The 27,774-nt window shown below is 42.9% G+C and overlaps 1 protein-coding gene across 1 annotated transcript; it reads right to left on the bottom strand.

Moving 5' to 3' along the window:
* Positions 1–1,963: 1,963 nt before the first annotated feature.
* Positions 1,964–25,996, bottom strand: Chmp4c (charged multivesicular body protein 4C). The gene is made up of 5 exons (NM_025519.2): positions 25,748–25,996; positions 7,240–7,417; positions 5,818–5,932; positions 3,267–3,420; positions 1,964–3,057 (listed from the first exon to the last, which is right to left on the bottom strand). The coding sequence occupies exons 1-5, from the start codon at positions 25,935–25,937 to the stop codon at positions 2,996–2,998; spliced, it is 699 nt and encodes a 232-aa protein (NP_079795.1). The 5' UTR covers positions 25,938–25,996; the 3' UTR covers positions 1,964–2,995.
* Positions 25,997–27,774: the final 1,778 nt, after the last annotated feature.

The raw sequence follows: 27,774 nt of genomic DNA, 5'->3' as shown, positions 1-27,774 counted from the left end.
GTAAATCATATGAAATGTACGTGTAAGAGCTACTTCAAAACTCTTGCCTTCTATTACCCACGCCGATTCTTAGTCTGTTCCTACTTTTTCTTTATTTTTTAATTTAATTTTGTTTCCTAATTTTTCACATATCTGAATGCTGAATGATTGAGAATTTCATGCTATTGGGTATCATGGTGTTCTTTCAGTTACTAGTGTTTAACCCTCTGGTGGCTGTTTAAATGTGTTAGGACCATTGGATGCTCTGAGGTTTGCTTTTGAGCTTCTTAGGATAGAACTAGAATAGTTTTCAATATAGGTGGAATTTGGCCTCCTGCCCTAAGGATTCAACCAGATTCTGCCATGGTTAAGAAATCTCTCCATCCTGGGAACTGGAGATGAGGAACAGGCACTGTGACCTGTGGAGATGGTCTGTCCACATGTCCCCAGCAGTTGGTTCCTTTAGCCAGTCCTTCCCTCAGGCGTGTTTGCAGATCCAGCCTTGAAGGGACCTCTCTACCCATGTGCTTTATTCTGGTAGACTGAGCTTCCATGTCATTGTCCTAAACCCTACAAATGTCAAGAACGTATTCCTCAGTCAGCAAGCCTGAGGAGGACTCACACTGGGTCAGAGACTACCGTCTGGCCATCTTCTTGCATGGAGAAAGCTTATGAACAAACTCCTTCAAGTTCAAATTCCATCACTATTCCCACCCCAGAGGTCCTGCTCTTGTGACCCAAGCACATCCTTAAAGGACCAACTGCCTAAACCCATTTTGGTGGTTTGAATAAGCTTGGACCAGGGAGGGACACTATTAGGAGGTGTGGCCTTGTTGGAGTTAGTCTGTCCTTGTTGGAGGAAGTGTGACAGTGTGGGGGATCCTCCTCCTAGCTGCCTGAAGTCAATCTTCTCCTAGAGGCCTTCAGATGAACTCTCAGCTCCTCCCGAGCTATGCCTGCCTGGACACTGCCATGTTCCCGCCTTGATGATAATGGACTGAACCTCTGAATCTATAAGACAGCCTCAATTAAATGTAGTCCTTATAAGAGTTGGGGTGGTCATGGTGACTGTTCACAACAGTAAACCCTAACTAAAACCCCCATCATCATTGAGGTAGTATTGCAAATGTGAGCTGGGGGACACTCAAACATTCACACTACAGATCACTCCTTTGTGTTCACACACACCTGTCTCTGTCTCCATAACAGTCTAGGACACTTCCCCACAAAAATAAACTCACCAAGACCACCTGACTCTGTCCAGTTCCCCTTGTAAAGCCAGGACACTAGGCATGTTCACCACATGGCTCTCCCTTCTCTCGGGCATCACTGTCCAGTGATGTCTAAATCCTGTTGCTTTACTCCTGTATCACTGCTTCACAGGCAGGGTCCAGTCTTCTCATTGTTTAAGGGCAGAAGGTAAACCTCATCAGTCAGTCAGTCGATGTGCATTGAGGACGTATTGACAGACTGACTGCCTGCTGGACATACGAGATTTTGAAGAGCCCTGGAAATAGACTATTAAAGACATGTGGTCTCACCCCTGACCTTACCATGCTCTCTTTCACACAGCTAACCTTACACAGGAAAGAGAGCATGAAAAACAAACACACAAACAAGCCACAGAGCAAGCAGGATGCAAAACAAACCAACAAACAAACAAAACAAAAAGAAACAAGCATGCAGTTGAGATCTAATTAGGCTGGAAAATGTTAGCCAGAAACTAGAGTATGTATGCCCTGCAGGGCAGAAAGAATGCCAAGACAAACAGCCAGTGCCAAGCACCTGTGGCAGAATGGCAGCCATGGGGTCATCCACTCTAACACTCAGACTTCCAAACCGGAAACAAGGGGTCAGAGACTGCATAGGTGACGCCAGGGACTCTTCCCAATCAATCCATGGGACTGTTCAAATGGGTGGAGGGAACACCAGAGCATCACACAGCATGGGATTTGTCATTTCACTGCTGTGATATGGCACGAGTGACACCTAATTTTATCATTTATTTTCATTTAAAGATAATCATGGGCAAAATTTTACTCAAGATATATTTCTAATTGCCAGTATTTTAATATACTTACAAAGTGCAAGCTGTGAAGTGTTTGGATTTTGTTTTGTTTTGTTTCTTTTAAAGTGCAAGAGAACAGAAAGCAGAAGAGAATAAGCAGTGTTGGGAACAGCCCCCAAGTGTTCACTCAGCTTCCTGACCACACCCCCGGGAACACCGCCCCCAAGAGCTCACTCAGCTTCCTGACCACACCCCCGGGAGCACCACTCCCAAGTGCTCACTCAGCTTCCTGACCACACCCCCTGGAGCACCGCCCCCAAGTGCTCACTCAGCTTCCTGACCACACCCTGGGGAGCACCGCCCACAAGTGCTCACTCAGCTCCCTGAGTGGCTAACCACACCCCCGGGAGCACCGCTCAGCACACTACGCTGTTACTGCTTTCAGGTATTTCGGGAGATTCATCCATTGCTCCACTCAAAGCTCAACCGGCATAATAAACATCAATTAGAGTAAAGCTCCCTAAAGATTCTCAGCTGTGAAACTCAACTGAAACTCTGAATACATAGACTCACTAGAACAAGTCTGTTCTAGCCATGTATTTATTTTTACTCTGCATGACCTGGATGCACACAGCTGCCTCGTATTTGCATAGACATTCCCCCCCCCCCCCCCAGTTACCCAGGTATTCCTCGGGATGGTGTATAAACTGGAATATGTATGAAATGTCAGTAAAATTCACTTTGCTTTCAATGTATATATACAAAAAACAACAACTACATCTAGAAACACAGTAACAAAGCAGGCAGACGAGCCCCACCAACATCAATCCGGAAGGGTCTCCTATAATGCTACGGGCCCCTTTCCATCTCTGACTATCCCTTAACTGTTACTTAAAAGACAATAATTCATATAAAACAGGTCTCTGCTAATTTCTAAGCTTTGCAAAAGCATTTATGTCTTATATGTAGTTCAATAATTTAGGTGTCAAGTGTTTTCCATTGTAGCTTTTAAGTGGCCCAAGCTGCTAGTTGTTTGAAGTCATCATCTTCCTCTGCCCTCCTGGAAGATGCTAAAACATAAGAGAAGAAAAACAGGCATTAGTCTCACTCAGTAATTAATCATTAGTTGTCATTCTACTTTAAGCAGAGAAAGCAGGTAGGCATTACATATAAAATGTGTCTGCTTACAAAAATCAGACACAAGTAAGAACTGAAGCAACAGGCCCGCCTACTGTCTCGGGAACCTAGGAGAGCACGGGTCGTGGGGTGGGGAACAGACCTGCTCGAGACCGGTGCACGGAGGAGGGCATGCTGGCTTTCCTACTGGGCTGTGCTGGGAGGGACGAGGACGGCACATTTGGAAGCTCCAGGCTTGTCATCTTCTTATTTAATTCCTCCTGCTCCAATTCCTCAAGCTCTGCCAGAAGCTCAGCCTGAACACGGGAGAAAAAAGAATTACAGAGCCAATGTTTCAGGAGGTGGGTTTCCCTAAACACAACAAGGAGAACATCTGCTACCCGATTGATATGTGGGAACCCAGTGGAACGGAATATTTATTTTAAAACTAATCTTTTTTTGCAACACTGAGCAATGATTAGAAATGAATACTTTGGGTTGTACAAATTTGTCGTAGTTAATCTTATAATACTCCAGTAAACAGCTACTTAAGTAACCTGTGCTGAATATATAATCTCCTCAGGTTCTGGAAACTCACACCGTGATTGTTAGTTTTCCAGTATGCTCAGTTTTTTCTCTCCTGTTGAGAATTTCTGAAACTTTAATTAGAGGAAATAAATATTTATATTTGAGTTAATGCTATTGAAAATAAAACAGGCATACCAAAACATATATTGTACAGAAAGAAAAAAAATAGCATAGTTCTGTCAAATCATCAAAGTCAACATAAATTGTGTGTTCGGGTGACTTTGTCCACGGTGCAGGAGGGTGGGACACAGCAGATCATGCCACACAAGCAGTCTACCACTGAACTATGTTCCCAGCCCAAGTGTTTGTTAGGAAAACTTCAGAATTAGTGTGATCTATCAAAGACTGGCTTAATCGTAAAGCATCTTCTACCCTGCGCCTACAGAACACTATCGTCAGCTGAGACCTTAAGGATGCGGGTCGCCTCTTTCCTACTCTGAGATGGCTCTCACCTACCTAACCTGGGAAGCTCTCCAGCATACATCAGTCTGCCAGAAGTAGTAGTCAAAACAAAATTTCATTATACGTCATAGGCTGTCAGAGATGGAAACTGGAGAGAGAAAACAGAGAGAAAGGCTAGGTCTGCCTTAGGCGGGGACCATGTTTATTCACAGCAAGGGGGCATCTTTGTCATCCGGGTATGTAAATGGGCAAAATGCCTACAGAAGAAGATGGGATGTAGCCCCCTTATAGGGGCAGAAAAGACCACATTTGTTACATTCCCTCCCATAGTTCTCAAGGGAAGCTGGGAAGCGTAGTCTTTCAGCAGGGACCCATCAGAAAAGATCTATCATAACTGTATATCCATCTGATTATTTATTCATCCATCACTCAACAAATTTATTGAGATCTCATTCCTGGGCAGAGCAAGGGTAAATCTGCATGCTCTACATCAAGGGAGCCTATGCTTGAATTTATGCACATGTGCATGCATCTTGCACATGATTGTTTTGAGATGAAGTCTCTCTATATATCTAAGGTCTGCTTTGACTTCACTATGTGGCCAAAGGTTGACCTTGAACTCAGAAGTCTCATACACATCTACATCCAGACAGTAGAAGTCTAGGCTTTGCAGGCCAGGTACCTCCCTATCACTAGATCTTCTTTCTTATTTCCTATAGTTCAAGAGAGTGCAAAGCATCTTAGAGGCTACACAAAAACAGCCACGACTGATTGACTCACAGGCCATATTTTGCCAACACCGTATGTGTATTACCTACATAAATGTATGTGTAGCACATTTGTGCCAGGTGCCAGCAGAGGTCGAAAGAGGGCATCAGATCCCATAGAACTTGCAATATGGAGGATCTTGATCCACTCTGAATGCTGGGAACAGAACCCAGGTCCTCTGCAAAGGTAACAAGATTTCTGAACCCCTGAGCCATCTCTCCAGCCCTAGATCCACACCATACTACTTTTTTTACATTACTAGCACCAAACTGTCATTTTCTAAGATGCCATAGGCCACATCTTGACTTGTTAGACTCATCCTACCATATGACCTAGAAACAGGAAGCTGGGCTACTCTGTCCCTTGGGACTGTGCCTAATAATGCCCTCATCCTGGACACGTGTAGCTTGATTGGAGTCACTAACATTCTCATTGTAGGCACCAGCAAATGGAACCACAGTCTTCCAGGACTGTGAGACTGATTAATACAAATGGAATGGGAGTGTAAATAATGCCACTCCACAATTACACAATGACTTGGTTTATAGACTGAGTAATGAACAGACACACGCAGCCTAACTCCTAATTTAACAGCCACAGAGCCCAGTCCATCTGCTGCCAACAGAGGGACACCGGCTGCTCTGTTTGGCCAGATGTGAGAGCACGTGATCCCTCATAATGGGACTATTTATACTCCAGCCATTAAAAGTCACTAACATTACATAATCACAGGCTGTTTTCTTTTTCCTTAATAGCTGGAAACCTAATTAAGAAGCTGTTTCCCAAACTAGTCATCTTTCCTTGAAATCAGCTACTAACACCTCATTTCCCTCCCTGAAAACTCCCTTCCAATAAATATCATTTAGCTGTTCAGCGGCAAGCACACCGCCTGCTCTGGGATAGGAAGCTGCCCTTCAGAGCAGCCACAGTTCTGCATTCCTCCGTGTTGCACCTACCTCATCGAAGCCATCGGCAAACTGAACCCTTTGAGAAAATGCTTCTGAGATTTCCTGGGCAATGTCCTGCTGCTCTGTGATATCTTGCATCAAGTCATCAATTTTGTTGAGGTCCCTGGGAAGCATTTTGTTGGGGTTTTAGAATTTCATGCTACAATTATAAATCTAGACTTAATTCCATACGAAAGCCAGCTAATTTCACATATGCTCTTTAGTCACTTCGACACCATAGCAAAAATTCCCGATCCAACATTCATCAACTCAAAAAAAAAATTTACATGTCAAAACTTTAGTAATCCTGTACAATTACATGCATTTTCAATATTACCTTCTACCTTCAAGAATCACTCAAAATAAAGTAACTGTGATTCACAGGATTTGTAGATCCATTTGGGAAAGGCAAGTGGTAAACTATGCATAGTGCCTGTGTTTTGCTCCTTAGTTCGCTGAGGATCACCATGACTCAGATCACAAGGCAGCTCTCAGCAGCCATTCCTGAAGCAACTAAACAGAGCAGCTCTGAGATGTTCGCTCCTTGAAGGTTCCCCCATAGACAGTGTGTGGGAGGGGACTAAATTGGAAGGATTTGACCCAGCATGCCCTCACAGAGGCCACAACCTCAGCAAATGAAGGCGGCAGATCCAGGTTCACGGCACTTGCTTAAAAGTCTCAGTGGGTAGACCATGTTCTATCTTGTTTTTATAACAGTGTTTCTGAACCATTCCTACAACTCAGAAACCAGGCCAGGCTGGTTAGTGGGAAGAGAAGCAACGGTGGGGAATGTAGACCTGGGATCTCAGACTGCTGTTGCCCAGTGCTCGGCCTGGAGCAGAAGCTGTCCCAGGTCTCCCTAGCATCTCAGTGAATCTCACAGCTAGCAGAGGAAGTAAGCAAGGGTTACTTACAGCCGAGGAAACTGTAGGAATGGGATTACAACCAGACAACTATAAACCCTGGCCCCTGTAATTAATATTTTATGTCATTGGTTTTCAAATACAAGGAAGTGTCGGTCTCGGCCTGGAGAGTTTGGTTAAAAACAAAAGGTCTAATAATATCCATCTTAATTCAGAGAGGCTAGGTATCTGCATGTTCGTTCTTGAACACCTTAGATGATTCTGATACCCAGCAGTCTGGCAACTGCTATTCTACAGTTCTAACACCTTCGCTGGTGTTGGCATTGTTAAAATTATAGAATTACAGTTGAATTTCAGAAATGAACTGAGAAATACTGAAGCATGATTCTATGGAGTTTTTTTTTTCTTTTTCAACAATTTTTTTTTTTAATTGTAACTCTAAGTTTGAAACTGCCTCTAAGAGCAAATCCCATTCAATACATCTAACAGTGACCCAGTCCTACCAAAATCACCACACAATTTCAAAGACGCGTCTCAGCATCAAGCACAAGGAGTCTGGGTCACTCACATGTTGTCATGAACCGCTTTCATGGCCTTGGCTGCGAAGCCCATGTTCCGTAAGACCTCCGTGTTGGTGTGCGAGTTCTCCAGCGCTTCTCGCTGGAACTCGATGGTGGAAAGGGTGCCATCCACCTGAGTGAGCTGCTTCTCAAACCTCTTCTTTCTTTTCAGTGCCTGCAAGGCAGCTAAATCAGGAAGAAAACAAGGTTTGTATCTGAAGGAACTGCCACACTTACTTAAGAGGCTCAGACCAAGCATGATGCATGGTCGAAGGACTGCTGAAACCTGAAGACACAGTAAACACCCCGTAAACGACACTTACGGGGAACATCTGTCGCCGAATCTCTACACCAGCTATTCTCTCTCAAACACCCTGAGATTCTTTCTTCCAAGTGTAAGAGGATGGGAAGTCAACTTTCAGATTCAGAAAATATGCCACAGAAATATTTGTGCCAGTGCTGGATTTGGGAGAAAGCATCAGTTACATATATTAAGAAAAGCTATACAATCAAAAGGAAGCCAATCTTTACAAGAGGAAAGGAATTAATGGTTGTCAAACCTAGCCTTGTTTTCTTAAAGGCAAATTTACCAAGACCCAAAGAGGTGAAGTGACTTACTTAAAGGCGGGCAGCTACCAGAGGCTGAACTTAAAGTTCTGAGCTGAACACCTTGATTTGAACTGAGATGGCCCTAAGGTTGCACCTGACCTGAATGTGCGTGAAATGGATGCTGGTAGAGTCCTGCTCACCAGCTGGATGGCACTCTGGTGGGAGGACGGAGCGCTGCCTTCAGAGAAACAAGATCCTTTTGACTATGACACCCTGTGACACCCTCCAAACAGGCTCTAAACATCCAGTTTGCCAAAGCATTTGGGAAAATACAAGAAGAGAACAGTACAATATGTGTAATACATAATATGTAGATAAATGATAACGAAACAGATTTGGCAAAAGAAGTGAACTAGTTTGTGCATTCAGAAGGAAGGGTAAGGTATCACAGCAAATGTCTGGGGAACACTCCTAAGTCTGCTGTGATCAACGTGCTTTTGTGGATCCAATGGATTCTGTTATGTGTTCAGTGGTCGTTCCTTGTGAAGACTCTCACAGCCTTGGCCTTTTGGTTTTCACCAGCGATTGATGCGGCTCTTTCCCTTCACTCTGGCTGCCTGAGGAGCAACAACATCATAACTGCCTGAACCAGGGAACTGAGGGAAAACAAACACAAGCACTCACTCTCTGAAATCCTCCACCCCGAGGAGGCAACAGAATCTAAGAGAAAGATACAAGATCACGGGGCTGGCGAGATGGCTCAGTGGTTAAGAGCGCCGACTGCTCTTCTGAAGGTCCCGAGTTCAAATCCCAGCAACCACATGGTGGCTCACAACCATCCATAACGAAATCTGATGCCCTCTTCTGGAGTGTCTGATGACAGCTACAGTGTACTTACATATAATAAATAAATAAATCTTTAAAAAAAAAAAAAGATACAAGATCACACACCCTCTACCGATGCCGATGCTGTATTTGTATCTGAATTCAGAATACACCTTGGTAGCAACAAGATGAGTGGCTTTAGCATGTTTTGTGATTCCTCAGATGGCGCATATTAAAATTTACCCAAATGCAAACTAGCAAGCTGTGGCATTGTATGGGACAGGAAGAGTCAGGCAAACAGGAAAAGGAATATACAAAGGCCCCAAATTTTAAATGAAATGTTTAAGTTCCCATTAATAATTATGATGTTTACTATTTTAAAAACCTACACGGGTTGGGGATTTAGCTCAGTGGTAGAGCGCTTGCTAGCAAGCACAAGGCCCTGGGTTCAGTCCTTAGCTCTAGGGGAAAAAAAAAAATCTACAGATTATACAGATTACTCTTGAAAATCAGAAAACACCACTTTGCCCCTTCTTAGAATTGGAAATAATCACCCATGGAAGGAGTTACAGAGACAAAGTTTGGAGCTGAGACAAAAGGATGGACCATCTAGAGACTGCCATATCCAGGGATCCACCCCATAATCAGCTTCCAAACCCTGACACCATTGCATACACTAGCAAGCATTGGCTGAAAGGACCCAGATATAGCTGTCTCTTGTGAGACTAGGCCAGGGCCTAGCAAACACAGAAGTGGATGCTCACAGTCAGCTATTGGATGGATCACAGTGCTCCCAATGGAGGAGCTAGAGAAAGCACCCAAGGAGCTAAAGGGAACTGCAACCCTATAGGTGGAACAACATTATGAACTAACCAGTACCCCTGAGCTCTTGACTCTAGCTGCATATGCATCAAAAGATGGCCTAGTCGGCCATCACTGGAAAGAGAGGCCCATTGGACAAGCAAACTTTATATGCCCCAGTACAGGGAAACGCCAGGGACAAAAAGGGAGAGTGGGAGGGTAGGGAAGTGGGAGGGAGGGTATGGGGGACTTTTGGGATAGCATTCTAAATGTAATTGAGGAAAATACGTAATAATTAAAAAAAAAAAAAAAAAAGAAAATCAGAAAACACAATTTGGTACGAAAGAAGCTTTGTGATCTGAGCCTATGACTTAATCCTACCTCAACCACTTAATAACTTGGGTGGATACTGATCTAGAAGTAGTGTGACCTTTTCTCTTCTTGCTAATGTTCCTCTCCCAGATGATAGAGCCACACCCAGAGGACAGCAGAACACCGTGCTCTGGAACTCATGCTTTCAAATCTCTGGCTTCATGTAAACTGTATAGTTCATGGAGAAACACATCCAGCTGTTTGCTAATAAGTACGGAAAATGTCTACTGTGGTACCTGAACATTAAGATTTTGATCATAATTCTCATCTCCTTCACATGTACTCGGAATCCCACAGATGGAGGAGCTACAGGAGACAACAGCTAGCCTTGCATGTGTTATTTATTAGACTCATTTTATTTTATTTGGGAAGTGCACATTCTGTATGTATATGGAGGTCAGAACACAGCTCTCAAGATGACAGTTCTCATCTTGCATCTTGTTGAGGCAAGATCTGTCTCTGTTCCTAACACTAGGCAACAGACTGATGCAGGCTAGGCTAACTGGCTCACCTGACTCTCCTTTCTACTTCACATTCCAACATAAAAGCAGCCACATGGTAAATGCCTAAACTAACATATGGTTTCTTGAAACACTTGGGAGAAATGTGAAAAACTCCTCTAAAGTTGGCATCTGCACTCCACACTATTCTGAAAACTACAAATTGGCCTAAGCCAGAGTCCCAAAGTCAGAAGTCAAAAGGGAATGAAAATAGGGGAGGCCAACTTTGTTTTCTCTCCTGTGAGAGAGTAAAAAGACAATATACTGATAATAACAGTAATAATGATAATCAGAAGAAAAAGGATAGTACCACAGTGGCATGAAATGGTACCAGACCCAAGCCTCCAGCTCAGAACAACAAGAATGAAAGCTGGGACCCAATGATGTGTGAGTATTGCTCTGTCTTAGCAGATGTAGCTCAGCTGGCTCCATCCACTGAGGTGGATGAAGCAGGCATCTTAGATGTGCATTCAGAATAGAAATTGAATTGTTTATCTTAATGTCCTATGAATAAACCCAACAGTTTCTGCCTGGTAGAATCTGCTCCCTAAACACTTGAAAACCACTGTGGCTCTTTCCTGTCACCTTATCATTTCTCCCAGGTATTAAGACAAGAGCTGTCAGTTCCTATAAGCCAAGAACTTGGTCTTTCCATGAGATGCTTTTACATGAAGCAATGGTACCACTGATGCAGCCTGAATGGCCTTGATGTTGGTCCCATGAATGATTTGAGAGAGAAACAGCTGTCATTTTTTTTTTCAGGGGCAAACTGGTGCTATAAAGCAAGCATTAATCTGGTTTGGCAAAGGCCACTATCAGAACCATATAATTTAACTCACTTTGAAGGTATAATTCAATCTTTCAACCTCCTGCTTGTGCTGTTGAGCAGCTGGAGAGAACTGGACAACATTCTTCTACAACAAAGGCATCAATTGTAGTCTCTTCTGGGTGAGAAACAGCCAGAGGCTTGTCTCCTCCCTTAACAACAATATACCCTCAGCTCAGGAGCTACAGAACAGTGCCCGTGAGTGTACTGCTACCAGGACGCCTGCTGGAACATTTCAACCACTCACTAAGGCTGAAGTGTAAGAATTATCCACACAATCCAAAATTAAGCCAGACCTTTATAATTCCACTTTACCATGTCGCCAAAGAAGGAAGGTTTTCCACAATCAATGTCACATCATTCAAGACAGCAGAAAGAATTGCCACTTCATTGTTTATATAAGTAAGACAACTTGACTTTAAAGGTTAATCTATTCCCTCCATCCAAGGTGAATAAAGGGTGCTATTGTTAAACCCTGGAGGAGCTGACAAATGCAGCCCACACAGTTAACCTTCTTGTGAGCTAGACACAGGATATGGTTGCCTGTCTCTTGCCCAGGAGTGGCCAGTGAACTCTCAAGAAGAACTAACTAACAAAGCTAAAAGATCAGCAAGTTGTGAGTGTGCTCAAGAGACAGATGTCATCCAGAAGCGATTATGTCATCTTCAGTTTTTACTGCAAAGTCTCATGACAATGTTTAATTGGCAACTTTAGTATAAGTTCTATTCTTACACATATGCAAACTATGCATTAGGGAATGTCTCCAGTAGTGGTGGTGCATGGCTTTAGTTCACACAACACAGTTAAAACAGTTCTGTTCAAAGTGAAGGGTTACATTCAAAATAGCTGAGGAAACAATAAAATTTTGAGACTTTTGCTCAGGATCCTCCCATTGTGAATTTTCCTGGATGTGTACACTTTTAAAACCATGCTCATCCATTCCCATCTCTTAACTACACGCTGAGTGTATACCACAAGCCTGGCACTTCTAGGCTCAGAAGGGCAAAGAAATAAGGTGACAAGTTCAGGAAGGCAAGACATGAAATCACACTTAATCCCATATCCCTCATTCCATAACCATGTGCATTTATTTTGGATGGGGCGGGGATCAGTGAGAGAGGATTTGTGAAGTACTTCGAAGGCCCTTTAGAAAAACAGGGGATGTGGTAGCATTTATTACTACTATGTAATGTGCACTATGCCCATAGATGCTAATATGTATAAATTACATTTTCTCTATAGTGGTTAGAAAAGATACAGAAAAGAAAAATAAGAGAGATCTAAAAGGTATAGTGGGCACACAGATATTTCAAAGCCCTGTACACATATATTCAACATTTCAATAGAACACATCAAAGCCCTGTGCACATTCACTCAACATGCAGATCAATAAAATGTGTGACTTCTGCCTAATGCAAATCGCAGACCAATGTGAACGTTCTAGCTTAGATATATGGGAAACCAGGAACTATATACCTTGAATAGCAGCAAATCACACCAGCAGTTCCCTATGTATAACCTCCATATTTTCAGAGGTCTCTCCAGTACTAAATATCATAAAGAGCAAGCTTAAAAATTAGCTGGACCACAACTGTAATGTACGGGATTACGTAATGGGGGGATAGAGAAAAGAGAATGAACCGGGAAAAGTAAACACACAGTACTCTGAGGCAGGATCCCTTGGAAGTGGTCTATTCTGTAAGCAAACCACTGACTCCAAACCAAATCTTATGTTTTAAAATGCACAAGAGTAATTGATAATATTGACGAATACCACACAGTATAAACAATCAGGAAGCCAAGTTGAGCAGTACAGCCTTCCTTCTTCGGAGAGATCGCAAGACGAAGCACAAATGGGCCAAGACAATTGAGATTATTATTTTCTGATAAAAATGAAGCTTCTGCCCTCATTCTCAAGATCAGACCATTCGAGCAGCAGAGGATCATGGGAGAGACTATTAGAGGAGGTAAATCTAAAAAGAGAAGTTCATGATTCAGGAAAATGCTATTGCCCTTCAGTTCTCAACAACACACGCACAAAAGATGAATCCCAAACACCCAGCACAAGTCTCATTCTTTATAATTAATTTCTTCAGAGGTCAATTACCTAGCAGGTGAAGTACTCAGTTATTAGAGCAACATACAAATAAATTCATTAGAGTCTATTTGGTATTCTTTGTAAAAAGCCCATTAACTGTTTGACTCCAGGCAGAATACATAAGTAACTGAAGTGTTTTTTTTTATTTCCTACCAGTGTTATTTATAACCTCACAAATTAGTCAACTTTATGGATAGGTTATGACTTAAAATGTAGAAAAATTGTGTGGGTATGGAACTAGTGGCTCTTACCAGAAGGCCTCGGGATTAGCAACTGGGCTTTACTTCCCAGGGAGAGATGTTTGCACATGTAATTTGTTTGGTATATATAACTTGTTTCATATAATTATTTTACACATAGTTAATATGGCTCCCTATTAAAAAGCATGTAAAAAGCATGAGAAATTAAGAGTTTCAAAATCTAAAATGTTCATCAAGTACTTGATTATAATTTCATCAGCAGGGGCTGGGGAGATGGTTTAGTGGTTAAGAGACCTGACTGTTCTTCCAGAAGGCTAGGGTTCAAGTCCCAGCACTCACAGTGAAACACAGCTGTCTGTAACTCTATATATAAATGCCACCTTCTGGCCTCTGCAGACAAAAGACACAGTGCACACAAGCAAACCACCCATACATATAAAATAAAAATATGTTACAATAATCCTAAGTTTTCTATCTTAAATTCCTACTCAAGCCTGGTAAAAATACAGAAGCCTTATTTTATCTATAGTGGATATTAAATTTTAATTTTTTAAATCAAGACTTTAACTTCTAATGCAAGATTTTCAGTTCTAGCAGAGACTGTCTTCATTTTCCCTCCTGTAATTTTAAAGATCACTGTTCTAGGACACTTGCTTCAGTGTTGTCTTTCCTGGATAATGATTAACTGTGTTGGTATTTTAAGTCAATAGCAGGCTATACTAAGAAGAGATGAGGGAGGCTCCACAGAGCTGTGGAAACAGGAGCTTCTCCCTTCCTAAGGGACCCATCCATCTCCCAGACACTCGATGGGAATGCCTGCAAGTCAGAAATGCCTGGGTGGGTGCTTGGCATTGACTGACGATGAGGGCCACAGAGGCTCAGCTCCTGTCACCATAAACAATACCTTATGCTTTCAGAATGCATCCTAAACTGGTCCTTTCAAGTAATTCCCTATTAGCTATCTGAGGAGAACAACCAAAGTCTGTGTGCAAGAGAACCCAGTCCAGAAATGGCTTATTTCTGCAATAAGCTTGCTTTTCCTCCTTTCTTCTTCTTTCTCAAACTTTAAAACCAACTGTAGCTTTGCTAGAAAGAACTTCTACTAAATAATAACCAGAAATGAGAAACAAACAAACAAAACAAAAACAAACCCATCTTCTGCTAAATGTATAGAACCAACTAACTTTACTAAGGCAAATATCTCGGGAGTATGACTTTTAAAAATCCCCAATATTATCCGTTACTTTATTTATGTAGTCTTATCCCTTATAAGTGAATTGACATGTACTTAGAACTACAAGAAGGAAAAATGTCCCCATAGGCTTATATATTTGGATGTTTGGTTTCCCAGTTGGTGGAACTTAGGAAAGATTAGGAAGGATGGTCTTGTTAAAGGAGGTTTCTTACTGGGAGTAGCTTTGAGGTTTCAAAAGCCCTCACCAGGCCCAAGTCCTGCCCTCTCAGTGTCTTGCCTATGGATGAGGATGAAGGTCTCAGCTACTGGTCTGGTGGCATGCCTGCCTGCCTGCCTGCAGCCATGCACCTCACCCTCTGAAACTGTAAGCAAGTCCCAATTAAATGATTCCATCTAAAGAATGGGCAACCAATGACTGGCCCAAACTAAGACCCATCCCAGGGGCAAGAACCAATCCCTGGGGCTGGCTGGAGAGATGGCTCAGTGGTTAAGAGTCCTGAGTTCACATTCCAGCAACCACTTGGTGGCTCACAACCATCCATAATGAGATCATCTGATGCCCTCTTCTGTTGTGTCTGAAGACATCTGCAGTGTACTCACATACAATAAATAAATCTTAAAAAAAAAAAAAAAAAAAAGAACCAATCCCTAACACTATTAATGATATTCTTTTATGCTTGCAGACAAGTGCCTAGCATAACTGTCCTTTGAGAGGCTCCAGACAGCAGTCTGTCCAGGAGACAGATGCAGATACCCACAGCCAAACAGTAAACGGAACCTAGGGAGTCTTGTGAAAGAGTTAGGGAAGGATTGAGTGATCTGAAGAGGCTGAAGAGGATAGAGACTCCATAGGAAGACCAATGGAGTCAAGTAACCTGGACCTCTGGGGACCCTCAGCAGAGACTGAACCACGAACCAAAGAGCATGGGCTGAACCTAGGCTGTCCACACATATGTAGTAGAGTGTGCAACTTGTGATCTTCATGTGAGTCCCCCAACAACTGGAGTGGGGGCTGTCCCTGAATCTGTTGCCTGCCTGTGGATCCTGTTCCCCTAACTGAGCCTCCTTGCCTTGCCTCAGTGGGAGACAATGGGACTTGATGTTCCAGAGTGAGGAGATACCCAGAGGAAGCCTCTCCCTTCTCAGAGGAGAAGGGGAGGGAAGAGTGGGTGAAGAAGCTCTGTGACGGGGGACTGGGAGGAAAGGGGGGCTAATATTGGGATAAAAAAATGAATAAATTAATTAATAAAAAATGACTATATCCATAAGTGCTGTGTTCATGGTGTTGCTTCACGGCAATAGAACAGTAACTAAGACAAACAGCAAAATAGATCACTTATACCCACTTCAAAACTGATACATAAAGCAAAGATCATAAACTCAAAAAACTAAGTATTGGGTAGCTTGCCTTTAAGTTAATTGACTAGAACAGAGTTTTCTGATATGAAGCTGTCTGGAGTAAGAAGTTCTGAATGTCAACAAACGCAATAGAAACACAAACGAAATAGTACCATGAGTGGCTCACGGTACCCTCAGCCACAGCTTCTCAAAGGTGTTTATTACAGTACAATCAGTCAGTAATATATTTTCTACCTGATTCTAACTTACTTTGGCTAAATCAATAAAATGCAAAGCAATACAAATAAAACTACAAAAGTCCATACCACACATATTTGAGGAATGACTCAAAAGTCTACACTCCTAGTGTCTGAGAGGTTAGAAAAGATCATAGCCATTGCTAGAAGCCAATGTGACTTCCCAAGTCTGAAAACTGCTAAACCAACTTCATGGTTTCTTTACTGGTACAAGGGAAAGCCACGGGTGACGTTACCCATGGACCTCTAGCCCAACCCACAGACAAAGCATCCAGAAACAACTGAGCCCCTCGATTCTGTCACTCACGCTAAATCTTCCAGCTTGTCCTTGTCAAAACCTCCCCAGTGGGTCTGATGACACTAGCAGCCCAAAAGCCAGCATCTGTGACCCACAGATGGGTGGTGCTATTTTTAGGTCTGGAAATACAATTTATAAGGTATGTAAGATGCAACTGAAGAAAAAAATAAAAGAAATAAGATGACAAAAATTAGAAAATAGGTCAGTAGTTTCATATCTAGATGAATAAAACTCTCGTGAAGTGTTGATCTATCTGTCAAAAGGCTACCAAAAGGCTTGTCTGAATCTTACATGAAGCATACTGCAGCTGCCATCTAGGAATGAGGTCTCAGGCAGCATGCCCTCGGGCATTGGCTTTGCATCATTTAACAAATGTTTTATGTAATTTAAATAAATATTTTAATAAATTCAAATTATTTAATTAATATCAATTTTAATTTAAATTATCTTAAAATTTTATATTTCATAAATATGTTATTACATTTTTATATCTTACATAGTCTAATAAATATTTGCATAAGAACAAAAAAGTCTGTAGGATTTTTAATAAATAAAGTTCAACTAAATAAAATAGTTCATATTAAAGGACTTAATTTTGTAATTCTAAAATAACTAGAGGTGTTGTTTAATAAAAATAAATGTAAAATACTAAACATAGCATTTAATATACTGCTTAAAATACTGATTTAAACAAGGAATGGGGATGTTAGCAAGTATGAGAACTGTGATTTGAATAAAAATGGTCCCCTGTAGGCTCACAGAGAATGGCACAGCCAGGAGGAACACCCTTGTTGGAGTAGGCAGGGCTCTTTGAAGGAAGTGAGTTATTGGGGCTAGGCTTTGAGGTTTCAGTTGTTCAAGCTAGGCCCAACATCACTCTCTTCCTGCTGCCTGCCGATCCGGGAGTAAAATTCTTGGTTACCTCTCCAGCACCATGTCTGCCTGGGTGTTGTCTGTCACTGTACCTCCTGTCATGATGATAATGGAATAAATCTCTGAGCTGTGAGCCTGACCCCGAACTAAATGTTGTCCTTTATAAGAGTGGCTGTGTTCATGGTGTCTCTTCACAGCAATCAAACCCTAAGGCGTTCTCTCTCTCTCTCTCTCTCTCTCTCTCTCTTTCTCTCTCTCTCTCTTGTGTGTGTGTGTGTGTGTGTGTGAGAGAGAGAGAGAGAGAGAGAGAGAGAGAGAGAGAGAGAGCATGCAAGTGCTATGAGGCATGAGTAGAGATTAGAAAACAACCTTTGCAAGTTGATTCTCTCCCAGCCCTATGAAACCCTCTATTTACTCCAGAAAACAAACAAACAAATGAAAATATATTTAAGGAACAATCAAGAAAATAAAAAAACTGGTCCACTCCTTGCTGCACAGTACCTAACCACGTGGCTGAAGTATGTTTTAAAGAGTCCTTGTTAGGAACTGGAAGGACACTGAGAGAGGGGTAAGCTAGAAGTTTTTAAATCACAGTTTAAGTGGGTGGGGTTCTTAGGGCTAGTATAGATTCTTGAGGTTAGCCCATTGCAGAATGAATGTTCCAGTGGTGCTTCTGGGGTGACATGGGGCGGGATATTTTCCATCAACTTATTTTGAAGAAGAGAGGGAGACAGTTGATTATAAAGTAACAATGGGTACTGATTAATGTTCTAGTCATACAACTCAGTTTTCTCCAGGAGCTAGCATACTGAAGGTAGCACAAAACAATCAGATAACCAAAAGCCAAGAAAACAATATGTGATAATGGATAATTTCACCTCGAGTGTGGAATAAGTCTAAGATCTCCCATAATCTGAGAGAGGCCTGGATCCGTAAGAAGCAGACATTCATGCAAGCCGAGCCTTGGCGTCAACCTAGCTGCCCACAGATGAAGAGATGGAGCAAAGGTAGTGTGCATGCTGTCAGTCAGCACGACATCACTGGGAAAACACCCAGAAAACCACCCTAAAAGCTAAAGGAGGAACGAGTTCATCAGCTCTTAGTCTCAGATTTGGTTCCTGGTCCACAGTCTCCATTACTTAGGACCTACAGCAAAGCTAAGCATTGTGGCAGGGGGGCAGGAGACCAAGGTCTGATCACTTCATGACAACTAATAAGCAGGGGATTGAGGGGAGAGGTACAGAAGACAAAACAGAACTCCCAACTGTGTACCCCCAAGATCCACACTCTTCAACAATGTCCCATCTACTGAGTTCCTATCATCTTCCAACAGCCAATCAAATGATGTCCCATCAGTAGCTAAGGTCAGAGAACTATCCCGCCCCATGTCACCCCAGAAGCACCACTGGAACATTCATTCTGCAATGGGCTAACCTCAAGAATCTATACTAGCCCTAAGAACCCCACCCACTTAAACTGTGATTTAAAAACTTCTAGCTTACCCCTCTCTCAGTGTCCTTCCAGTTCCTGACAAGGACTCTATAAAACATACTTCAGCTATGTGGTTAGGGACTGTGCAGCAAAGAGTGGACCAGTTTTTTTATTTTCTTGATTGTTCCTTAAATATTTTTTCATTTGTTTGTTTGTTTTCTGGAGTAAATAGAGGGTTAAAAAAAAGTCTGTAAAGCCCACTTTTGCACATTGCTAAATTGGAGACCAAGCCTTTAGCATGTAGCCTTTGGGGAATTTTTTTTTATTTATTAAATATTTTCTTCATTTATAGTTCAAATGCTATCCCCAAAGCCCCCTATACCCTTCCCCCGCCCTCCTCCCCTACCCACCAACTCCTGCTTCCTGGCCCTGGTGGTCCCCTGTACTGGTGCATATGATCTTTGCAAGACCAAGGGCCTCTCCTCCCATTGATGGCCAACTAGGCCATCTTCTGCTACATATGCAACTAGAGACACAGCTCTGGGGGGTACTGGTTAGTTCATATTGTTGTTCGGGGAATATTCTAAATATAAAGAACAATATATACACCATAGGTTGTTGGCATCCAGAAGAGTGAAATTTTGTTGAATGCAGGCAAATGGATTGAACTAAAAGATTTTGTGTATACACAGAAAACGAGTATCTCCTGTTCTCACTCATGGAGACAAGACAACTAAGCTGAACATAGAAAGGGAACATTAAAGACAGGGAGAAAAACTGGGGAGAAGACAGGACAGGACAAAGAGGATGGATGTGTGTGTATGTGTGTGTGTGTGTGTGTGTGTGTGTGTGTGTGTGTGTTTGTGTGTGTGTGTTTGTGTACGTGTGTGTGCACGCGAGTGTGTATGTGTGTGTATGTGCACGTGTGTTTATGTGTGTATATATGTGTGTGTGTGTATATATGTATATGTATGTGTGTGTATGTATACAGAAATGCCATAGTGAAACCAATTAGTTTGAACAATTAATATGCATGAAATAACAGGAAGGAAACAATAGCAGTCAGTCCCTCCAATTTAGTGGCTCACTGAATAAGTCACAGGTTCTTAAGCTTAGTGCAGATCACAGTCACTGGGAATGTTCCAAACTCAGAGTGTGCGATCCGCCAAGCAGCTCCTAGATCAGAATCTCCAGGGACTCCTGGGAGTGAGCATTTGAATAAACATCCAGAAAAAATTCCAACGCCATGGCCCCAGAGCCACAAGCACAATGTCTTCAGAAAGGAGGTCAGCAGGTAAGCTACCTCTCCCAGGAGGCTTTCTCCACAATCCTGCAGTTCATGGCTGTCTCACTTTACCTGAGTCGTGCTGGCATTCAACCAGACTCTTTACACCAAAGTCCTTGTGGTTCCCAGTGTCTGAGGTGGAAGAAGTCGTTAGCGACAGCTATACTAAAAAGTTAAGTCAACAGCACAGGGGGCTCCTCCCACTGAGATAAGAGTAGGCTGTGAACAAAGTCCCACTCCATATGGATATGTTCCCAGTGTGTTAGTACACAGCTCGACTACACACACACACACACACACACACACACACACACACACACACACACACACACACACACAGCCTTGGCATCCAGATTCCAAAACAAAATTCAACCTTGTCCATTCACAACCCAGGCTCCCAAGGGAAACTGAGGACTCTGTCTTGGAAACTCATTTTCCCAAACAGACCCCTGAGGAGAAGAGCAAATGGTTCCAGCACCATGTCTCATTGGAATCATGTGTGTGTGATGTCACTGAAGAGGGATTTGTCCCCAAATCTGCTTACCTGGTCTTTTCCATCAACACACTCAATGCCCAAGACCTACAAATAACCTGCACCGGATCCACACCTTCTCACTTGGAACTCCTGCTCCACAGGTGTGATCTGGGGCCCTAGACCAGATGAGCAGAAGGGTCAGGACTAGAGGGGAAGGGGCCACGAAGGCTATAAGCCAGGGCAGCCCTCACTCTGAGCGTCACAGTACCCTGTCCCAGGCATTTCACCAGCCTTTCTCTAAGGCCCAGCATAGTAAGCCAGCCTTAGCTAGCACAAGAAAAGTCTTCAAGGGAATGGAATTGTAGAAGTTGAGGAAAGGGGGACTTACAGAAGTGACTGCTTTCCTCAAGTATATGAAAGGAGATGGAGATTTATTTAATGCTATTCTGGAAGAAAAATCTAAGCTAATTTTAACTTCAAAAAATTGTTACAGACTCGTGGCTGGTATTTATAGTCCCCTGATGCTTTTCACAGTGATGTCGCTCATCCACAGGGCTCTGAGCTCTCACTGCCAAATGAGAAGTCACTAGACAGGCCAACTGACTGGTCTGAGAACAACAGGGCGCAGAATTACTGGGAGAACTACAAACCAAAGAAGAGCTGACTGCTCTAAAGCCGAGGCTCAGAATGACAGCACCCAGAACTCTGTGTCAAATTATAAAAATTAAACTGCAGTATTGCATTCCAGCCATCTATCTGGGATGACATAAAACAAAAACAAAGACAAACAAACAAAAAACCACCTCAAGAAGAAATACAGACACAGACACCTCTATGGGGTGGAGCCCAAGCAACATGTCAACATGGGCTTAACGTGTGCTAAGATTTCACTCAAGTCAGTTTCTGAGACCACCAGCCTGGGGCATCAAGAGTTGGGATGCTTACCCTATCTCAAAGAAGCAAACAAATACTCATTGCTCTTGGGTCCTGGGATGGGGAAAGGACTAGGGAAGCTAGGAAGAGGGAGAGACCTAGATTTTCAACATCATTAACGGTAGAAAATTACAATGGACTTAGATTTCCCACACAAGGCAGAGCAACTGGAAGCCCTGTTTTTGAAAATCTGATACTTGAGTCCAGTTCCAAACAGTCAGTCTGGGGTAGGAACTGCTGTCCAGGTGACCTCAGTAAACAGACGGGATCATACACTGCTCTCAGTGACATGATAAAGAAGTCGGGAAAGAATAAGTGATATATAATAAGTCTGCTTTTGCCCAAAACAGATCACTAGGTATTAAGCAAGAGTTCTAGCAATCTGAATAAACTGTACTTAAACATCTCAGGCCTCCTGAAGCTTTTAATGAAATTATAAATCTTGCTCCAGCTGTTTCCTCATTGGGATCATCAGCTCCTTGCCTATTGTGACACTGCAGGTGCAGAGGCCATTTGGTTCTGTGCACTCCACAGACTTTCTGAAACATGGCAAATGATAGCCTCTAAAGAAGTCTGAGGTCAGAGGTCAGAGTTAGCCACTCATTCATTTCCTTACTGCTAGTTATAATTCAACTAATTTTCGAGAAAAATGGATCAGCATGTGTGTAGCTAAACAAATATTCTGTAGTAAGTTGTTCATCTGATTTACAAGATCAGTGAAGCTCTAACGCTATCCTTAAGGGTGCTTAAATACCAAAGCAGGCAGTGACAGTCCCTGGAATATGCCCTATGGAGGGAACATTCCATCAGAATCCATGCCAACCAGTGACCAGACATTGTCCCCAATTTGAGATCAAACAGGTACCATGTTGATATTTATTTATGGATCCAAAAAATTCCCATCACCTGTTCAAACCTGGAGAACTGGAAAGTACCCCTAAGCCATTGTAATCAATCCACATATTTAGAGTATTTGTAATTTCACCAGTGAGGTCTATTTTTGGCGTGTATTTCACTTATTTAAAAAGTAGCTAGGGCTAAGCATGGTGGCACACAGCTTTAGTCCCAGCACAAAGGAGACGAGTCAGATAGATCTCTGTCCGTTCAAGGCCAGTCTGGTCTACAAAGCAAGTTCCAGGACAATCAGGGCTGTTACACAGGGAAACCCTGTCTTGATTGCTCGCCCCCAAATGCAATACATACATACATACACACACACACACACACACACACACACACACACACATACACACATACATACATACATACATACATACATACATACATACATACACACACACACACACACACATACATACATACATACATACATACACACATACATACATATATAGTAGCCAGGAGTGGTGATGCATGACTTTAATCTCTGAATTTGTAGTTCAGGGACAGCAGGTCTCTTTGAATGCAAGGCCAGACTGGTCACCCTGAACCAGAGTGATGTCCATTAAACTTAACAATTTATGATTTGACAGTCAAAGAGCTGGCAAATTGGAGGGTCTGTCCCCTTCCTATTCTCTCTCTTTCTTTTGTCATTCAGAAACCTGAGTGAGAAATATCCACTTCCCAGGCCCTCTGTTTACCCCAGAAGCAACACTCCAGGAGCCTCCCTTGGGGGGGGGGGGGCTTATTAGCATCTTGAATTCGTTTCTTAAGGAAGTTCATATGGTTCTTATGACACAAATTATTTAGCATTGTAGTTCAGTGCTTGGGTTTCAGAGCAGCTGTCCCTGCTTTATTTGTTGTCTTCACTGTCAAAGAATTCTAGGTCTTTTAAAAAACAAGAAAAGATAAACAAAAAATAAAAGTTAACCATTTCACCAGTAAAATTCCCTTTGGGTATTCAAAATGCTGTCTATGTTTCTGCTGTGGAGACATTCATCACTGAAGAACTTGCGGTTTCTGGTATAATACTACCAGAAATATATAATACATTCAGCTAGGATGTTTGACACATTAGGTGGCCATCTATGGAAGTAAAGCTTCAACGGAGAATACATTGTGTCTCTCAGATTACAATGTAAATTACAGCTAATCTAGCAGTGCCATTATGTAGCATAGGGTCCTTGTAGTGCTCAGTAATTTGGGTCTTATTTTCCTATATATCTGAAAGTATTCTTAGCAGCTAATGGAAGGGAATGGCTGTGTGTGTCTGGAGTTATCGGGTTTATTTGGAGACGCGATTCTATTGATGGTGCGTCTAATGCATAGGACTGTGACCAAATTCAACCCATAGCTTATATTAAAGATGGTCTCATGCAAGCCAGCCTCTGCTTATTCCCGGGACCTCTGGAGCCCAGGCCTGGGCTAACAACATTGAACTCTCATATCTAAATGATGATGAATCAATTCTTGCTCCAATTACTGCTTGCTCACAGTGCATATGTAACTTCCCCAATTTAGGGAAGCTGGGTTGGTACTCAGCATTCTCTTCAAATGTTTTGTCCTTGTTTGTCGTGTAAGCTTGTGATACACCTTAAGGCCACTGGGAACCAATGTAGCCCATAGTGTGTTACATTTCACTCTCTGAAAGCAAATCTACATTTTTACAAATTCCTAGAAGTAGATGTTCAAATTCTCATATTAAATAGACATTTACTGAGTTACTACTAGAAGCAAAGGAGCACACAGTTCCAAACAAATGACCATGTGTTTGTGCTGTGACAGAAACTCCACAAGTATTCAGAGTGCACAGCTAGCCAGTGAGGAAGACTGGAGTCACAGCACGAACACTGACTTTATAGCCAGCTATAACAACGGCACCGTCTCTCTTTAGAAAATGTCACCGAATAAGTTCCCAAAATATTCTCAACATGGAATAAAAATAGAAACCAGTCCTTAACTCTAAGCCATGCTGTCCTGTGGCTAAAGTCACAGGCAATAGCAAAGAATGAAACTTGGTCTTTTTGTCCTGATGACAAGAGCGTGTATATCCAGGCCCACTTTTATAAGAAGATACGGAGCCAAGGTCACCTCCCTGAGGCGGGGTTGAACAAAAGAGTGTCATCGGAATGAGCTAATCCTTCCCAGGGCCTCACAGTGACTGACCTGGACAGGGTGTGCCACTTGCCTGGCATGCACGGGGCACTGGGCTCTGCCCTCGGTACCCACAAGACCATGAAAGATGAACAGGAGAGATGGGGGAAAGAGGAGGGCGTGAGGAGAAAGGTTCCTTCCACCAACCATTTCTGGTAAAGAAGCCAGACACAGGGTCACAAATCCTCAGAGTTGATGAGCAAGCAAAGCCATTGCCACTTCCAGTTTGGGGCAGGGAGTTGCTGGGGGGTGCTGTCCTCCACTGCCCTGGTATTAAAAGCTCATCGCTCCTCTCCTCCCTGGGTTTGCATGCACGCACCACTGTGAGCTGCTGAGACCTATCCTTACAGAGCAAGCAGTATGCTGCACAAATGAACTCTGACAAAGAGCAAAAGGTTCAAGGCGTGACTGCTTCACCAAGTCATTTCTGACTCAAAGTCCTTTGTGTGTACTAAAAGCCAGATAGGAAACTTAATCTTTAATGCCTTGATTCTGTTTTTTTTTTTGTTGTTGTTGTTTTTTTTTTTTTAAAGATTACAACCGCACAGCAGGCAACTGAAGTTTTCAACAGCAGAGCACCAAGATAAACCAGAACATCCCAGGACACGCGTCACCTAAGATGAATTTACACAGACACTGGATGTGACCTGAACACAAACCTACAGGAGAAACCTGGTGTGCAATGGGAGTCAACAGAGCTGGGCTAGGAAGTGGTGAGCCAAAAGTGAAGCCCAAGTGGGTACCAGAAAACACTCTCACAAGTTAAACTTCCTTTGAATGCAATATTCTTAAAACTCAAAAACAATAAACAAAGTCGATGAGCAAAATAGCACATAAAAACGAATTTTAGCAAAGGAAGTACCATTAAAATCCCAGACATGAGTTCAAGACCAGAGAAAAATGGTCAGTAATATTCATTTTGACTTTAAAGTTTTGATTCCAGGCTCATCATGGATTGATTTGAGTCATTTAAATATTACATAATAATGTTGCTCATCTTGATTACTAGAATTTTTGGCGTTAAACATATTGCCAGCCTGGCAAGTGCCTAGCTTAGCTCACTTCAATCACCAGGCCCTGGAGATCAGGTCGGTTCCTAGAAAGGCAAGTCAGCAGTCCTGGAGGGATTCAGACTCCAAGATGAAGATGGTCCCCAGGGAAGGGCTGAGAGTGGGTGAGAGACGCATGTCCTGGGGCGCAGCTTACCTCGCTTGTTCTGGGAGCCGTGCTTCTTGGCTAAGGCGAGCTCCCTCTGGATTCGGTTCTCCAGGTACTCTTGCTTCTTGGCCAGCATCTCCTCCGTCTCCCGGAGGCGAGCCAGGGCTTCCTGGGCGCTGGGAGCCGCCCGGGCCCGGGAGGAGCGGGTCCCTTTAAAGAACTTACCCAACTTGCTCATGGCTGAGCAGTGGGGGACGAGCGTCCCAGCGCTCTGGAGACAGGTAAGCCACAGTCGGAGCCGACAGAGCTCCTGGGAATCAACAAGTTGTTTCGGCAGGTGACACCCACTCTTGGGCATTTCCTGGCCGGGCTCGGCCCCGCCCTCGAATAACTACCCGGGAGGGGGGGCAGGGCAGCCGACGCCACCGCCCTCTGGGAGTCAGGGAACCGAGAAAAGTTGGCCAGGAGCAAGGGACTGCTTTATCTCACTAGGACACATCCAGGAGAAACTACCGAGAAAGTGGCTCAAAGAAAAGCAAATCCATCAAACTCTGAGGGTGTCTAGCCAGGCCGAAAAGACTTGAGAGCAGGTGGCTTACCTGGATATACAAAGTGCTCTTTTGAGAGTGTGTGAGAGTTCACAATGTTCCTGTTTCCGATCTCTTCATATGTACAAGAATATTCTGCCACGTTCCTCTGAGTATGTGTCCTATCCAGGACACAGACCTCTCCCACCACGACGGTGTGGGCACAGCAGAGGCTGTGCTGGCTAGGACAGCCAGTCCCAAAAGCTGATCTTCACAAGACTTCAAGTAGGTGGAAGATGGTGGCCACCTCTTTTCTCAAAAGACTTCTGTACGTGCTTGATGGTCATATTCGTTTCTATAATTAGGAATACCAAGTGTACAGTGTGACTACTGTGTATTTGAATCTTAAATGGGGCTACTCTTGTGTTTGGGTCTTTGTCAAACACATTTACATGGATATCCAAGTAACGGAGAGTAGAAAATACCCTGGAGAAAAAGAAATCATCTTTCCTCCATGGAGGTTTTATCTGCCCCACCTCTTGGAGGGGAAGAAAAGCCTTTGGTTAGATGCTTGAATACAACTGGAAACCTATTTGAAGTACACTGCCAAGAAGCAGCCTGCGGCATTTAGTCTGTTTACAATGATTCACCTTAAACGCCACACTGCCATATTTGATCAATATCATCAGAATCTATTTGTGATACAGACAGCATCCTTCAATCCTAAGACCAGTAAACCAATCTGCATGCCATCATGGCTAATTAATCCATTTGTATCCAACGTCACTCTATCTAGCTGGAATTTTTGCCAAAAATTGAACATTAAGATTACTAGTAAGACACACACACACACACACACACACACACACACACACATTCCATAATAGATAGCTGCAGGCTCCTGTCATATCTTACTGGCTATTTAAAGTGCATGGTTAATAACATACACTTTGCTCTCATTTGGTAAGTATCCGACATCACCAATATTTTGCTAACTATCTGAAAGCGCCTAGTGCACGTTTCTACGCTTACTTCCCTGGTCACATCTCATCGTGCAGCTGTCCCCACTGCTGGACACTTGGCCTCCCCTTTGATGGGTGTGTTCTGTATCTATGATGCTGGGAAATCCAGCTGGAACTTACTTCTTACAGTTGGTAGTAACCACTGTAATATGTTGTCCACCCTCTATGTGTCATAGATATCAACTACGTGTAGATAGACTTGACAGAACAGCTATTTCTACATGTTTATTGTAAACATCTTTTTTAAAATCCTGCCGGCTCATTCATAAGCCCTCAAAGGTGTCTTTGTGAAGCTGCCTCAGGACTGCTCTTTTTAGGATGAAAATAGTTATTTATTCCAACAAATGAAGTACCTCAGACTCAGTTGGTAGCTGGGCCGAATTCACACAGGCAATCAGAGTGGAAGAGATACTTCAGGCTTAAATCTTTCTTCTTCGGTCTTCCCAGTTAAGTCTAGTACCGCGCTCCTGTAGTCCAAGCAAGCTAGCCTGAGCTACACAGTAAGATTCTGTTCTTTTCATTGTTT

This window comes from Mus musculus, chromosome 3 (genome assembly GCF_000001635.26).
Source record: "Mus musculus strain C57BL/6J chromosome 3, GRCm38.p6 C57BL/6J".
NCBI classification, from domain to species: domain Eukaryota; kingdom Metazoa; phylum Chordata; class Mammalia; order Rodentia; family Muridae; genus Mus; species Mus musculus.
The sequence above is the reverse complement of the archived record's forward strand: the minus strand, read 5'-3'. Positions and strand labels throughout refer to the sequence as shown.

Excerpts from the sequence above, each read along its gene's own strand:
- Chmp4c (NM_025519.2), bottom strand. The coding sequence starts at position 25,937 with ATGAGCAAGTTGGGTAAGTTCTTTAAAGGGACCCGCTCCTCCCGGGCC. Across the intron at positions 5,933-7,239 it reads AAAGCGGTTCATGACAACAT|GGACCTCAACAAAATTGATG; the intron begins GTGAGTGACCCA and ends AATGCTTCCCAG. Across the intron at positions 3,421-5,817 it reads TTGCCGATGGCTTCGATGAG|GCTGAGCTTCTGGCAGAGCT; the intron begins GTAGGTGCAACA and ends TCCCGTGTTCAG.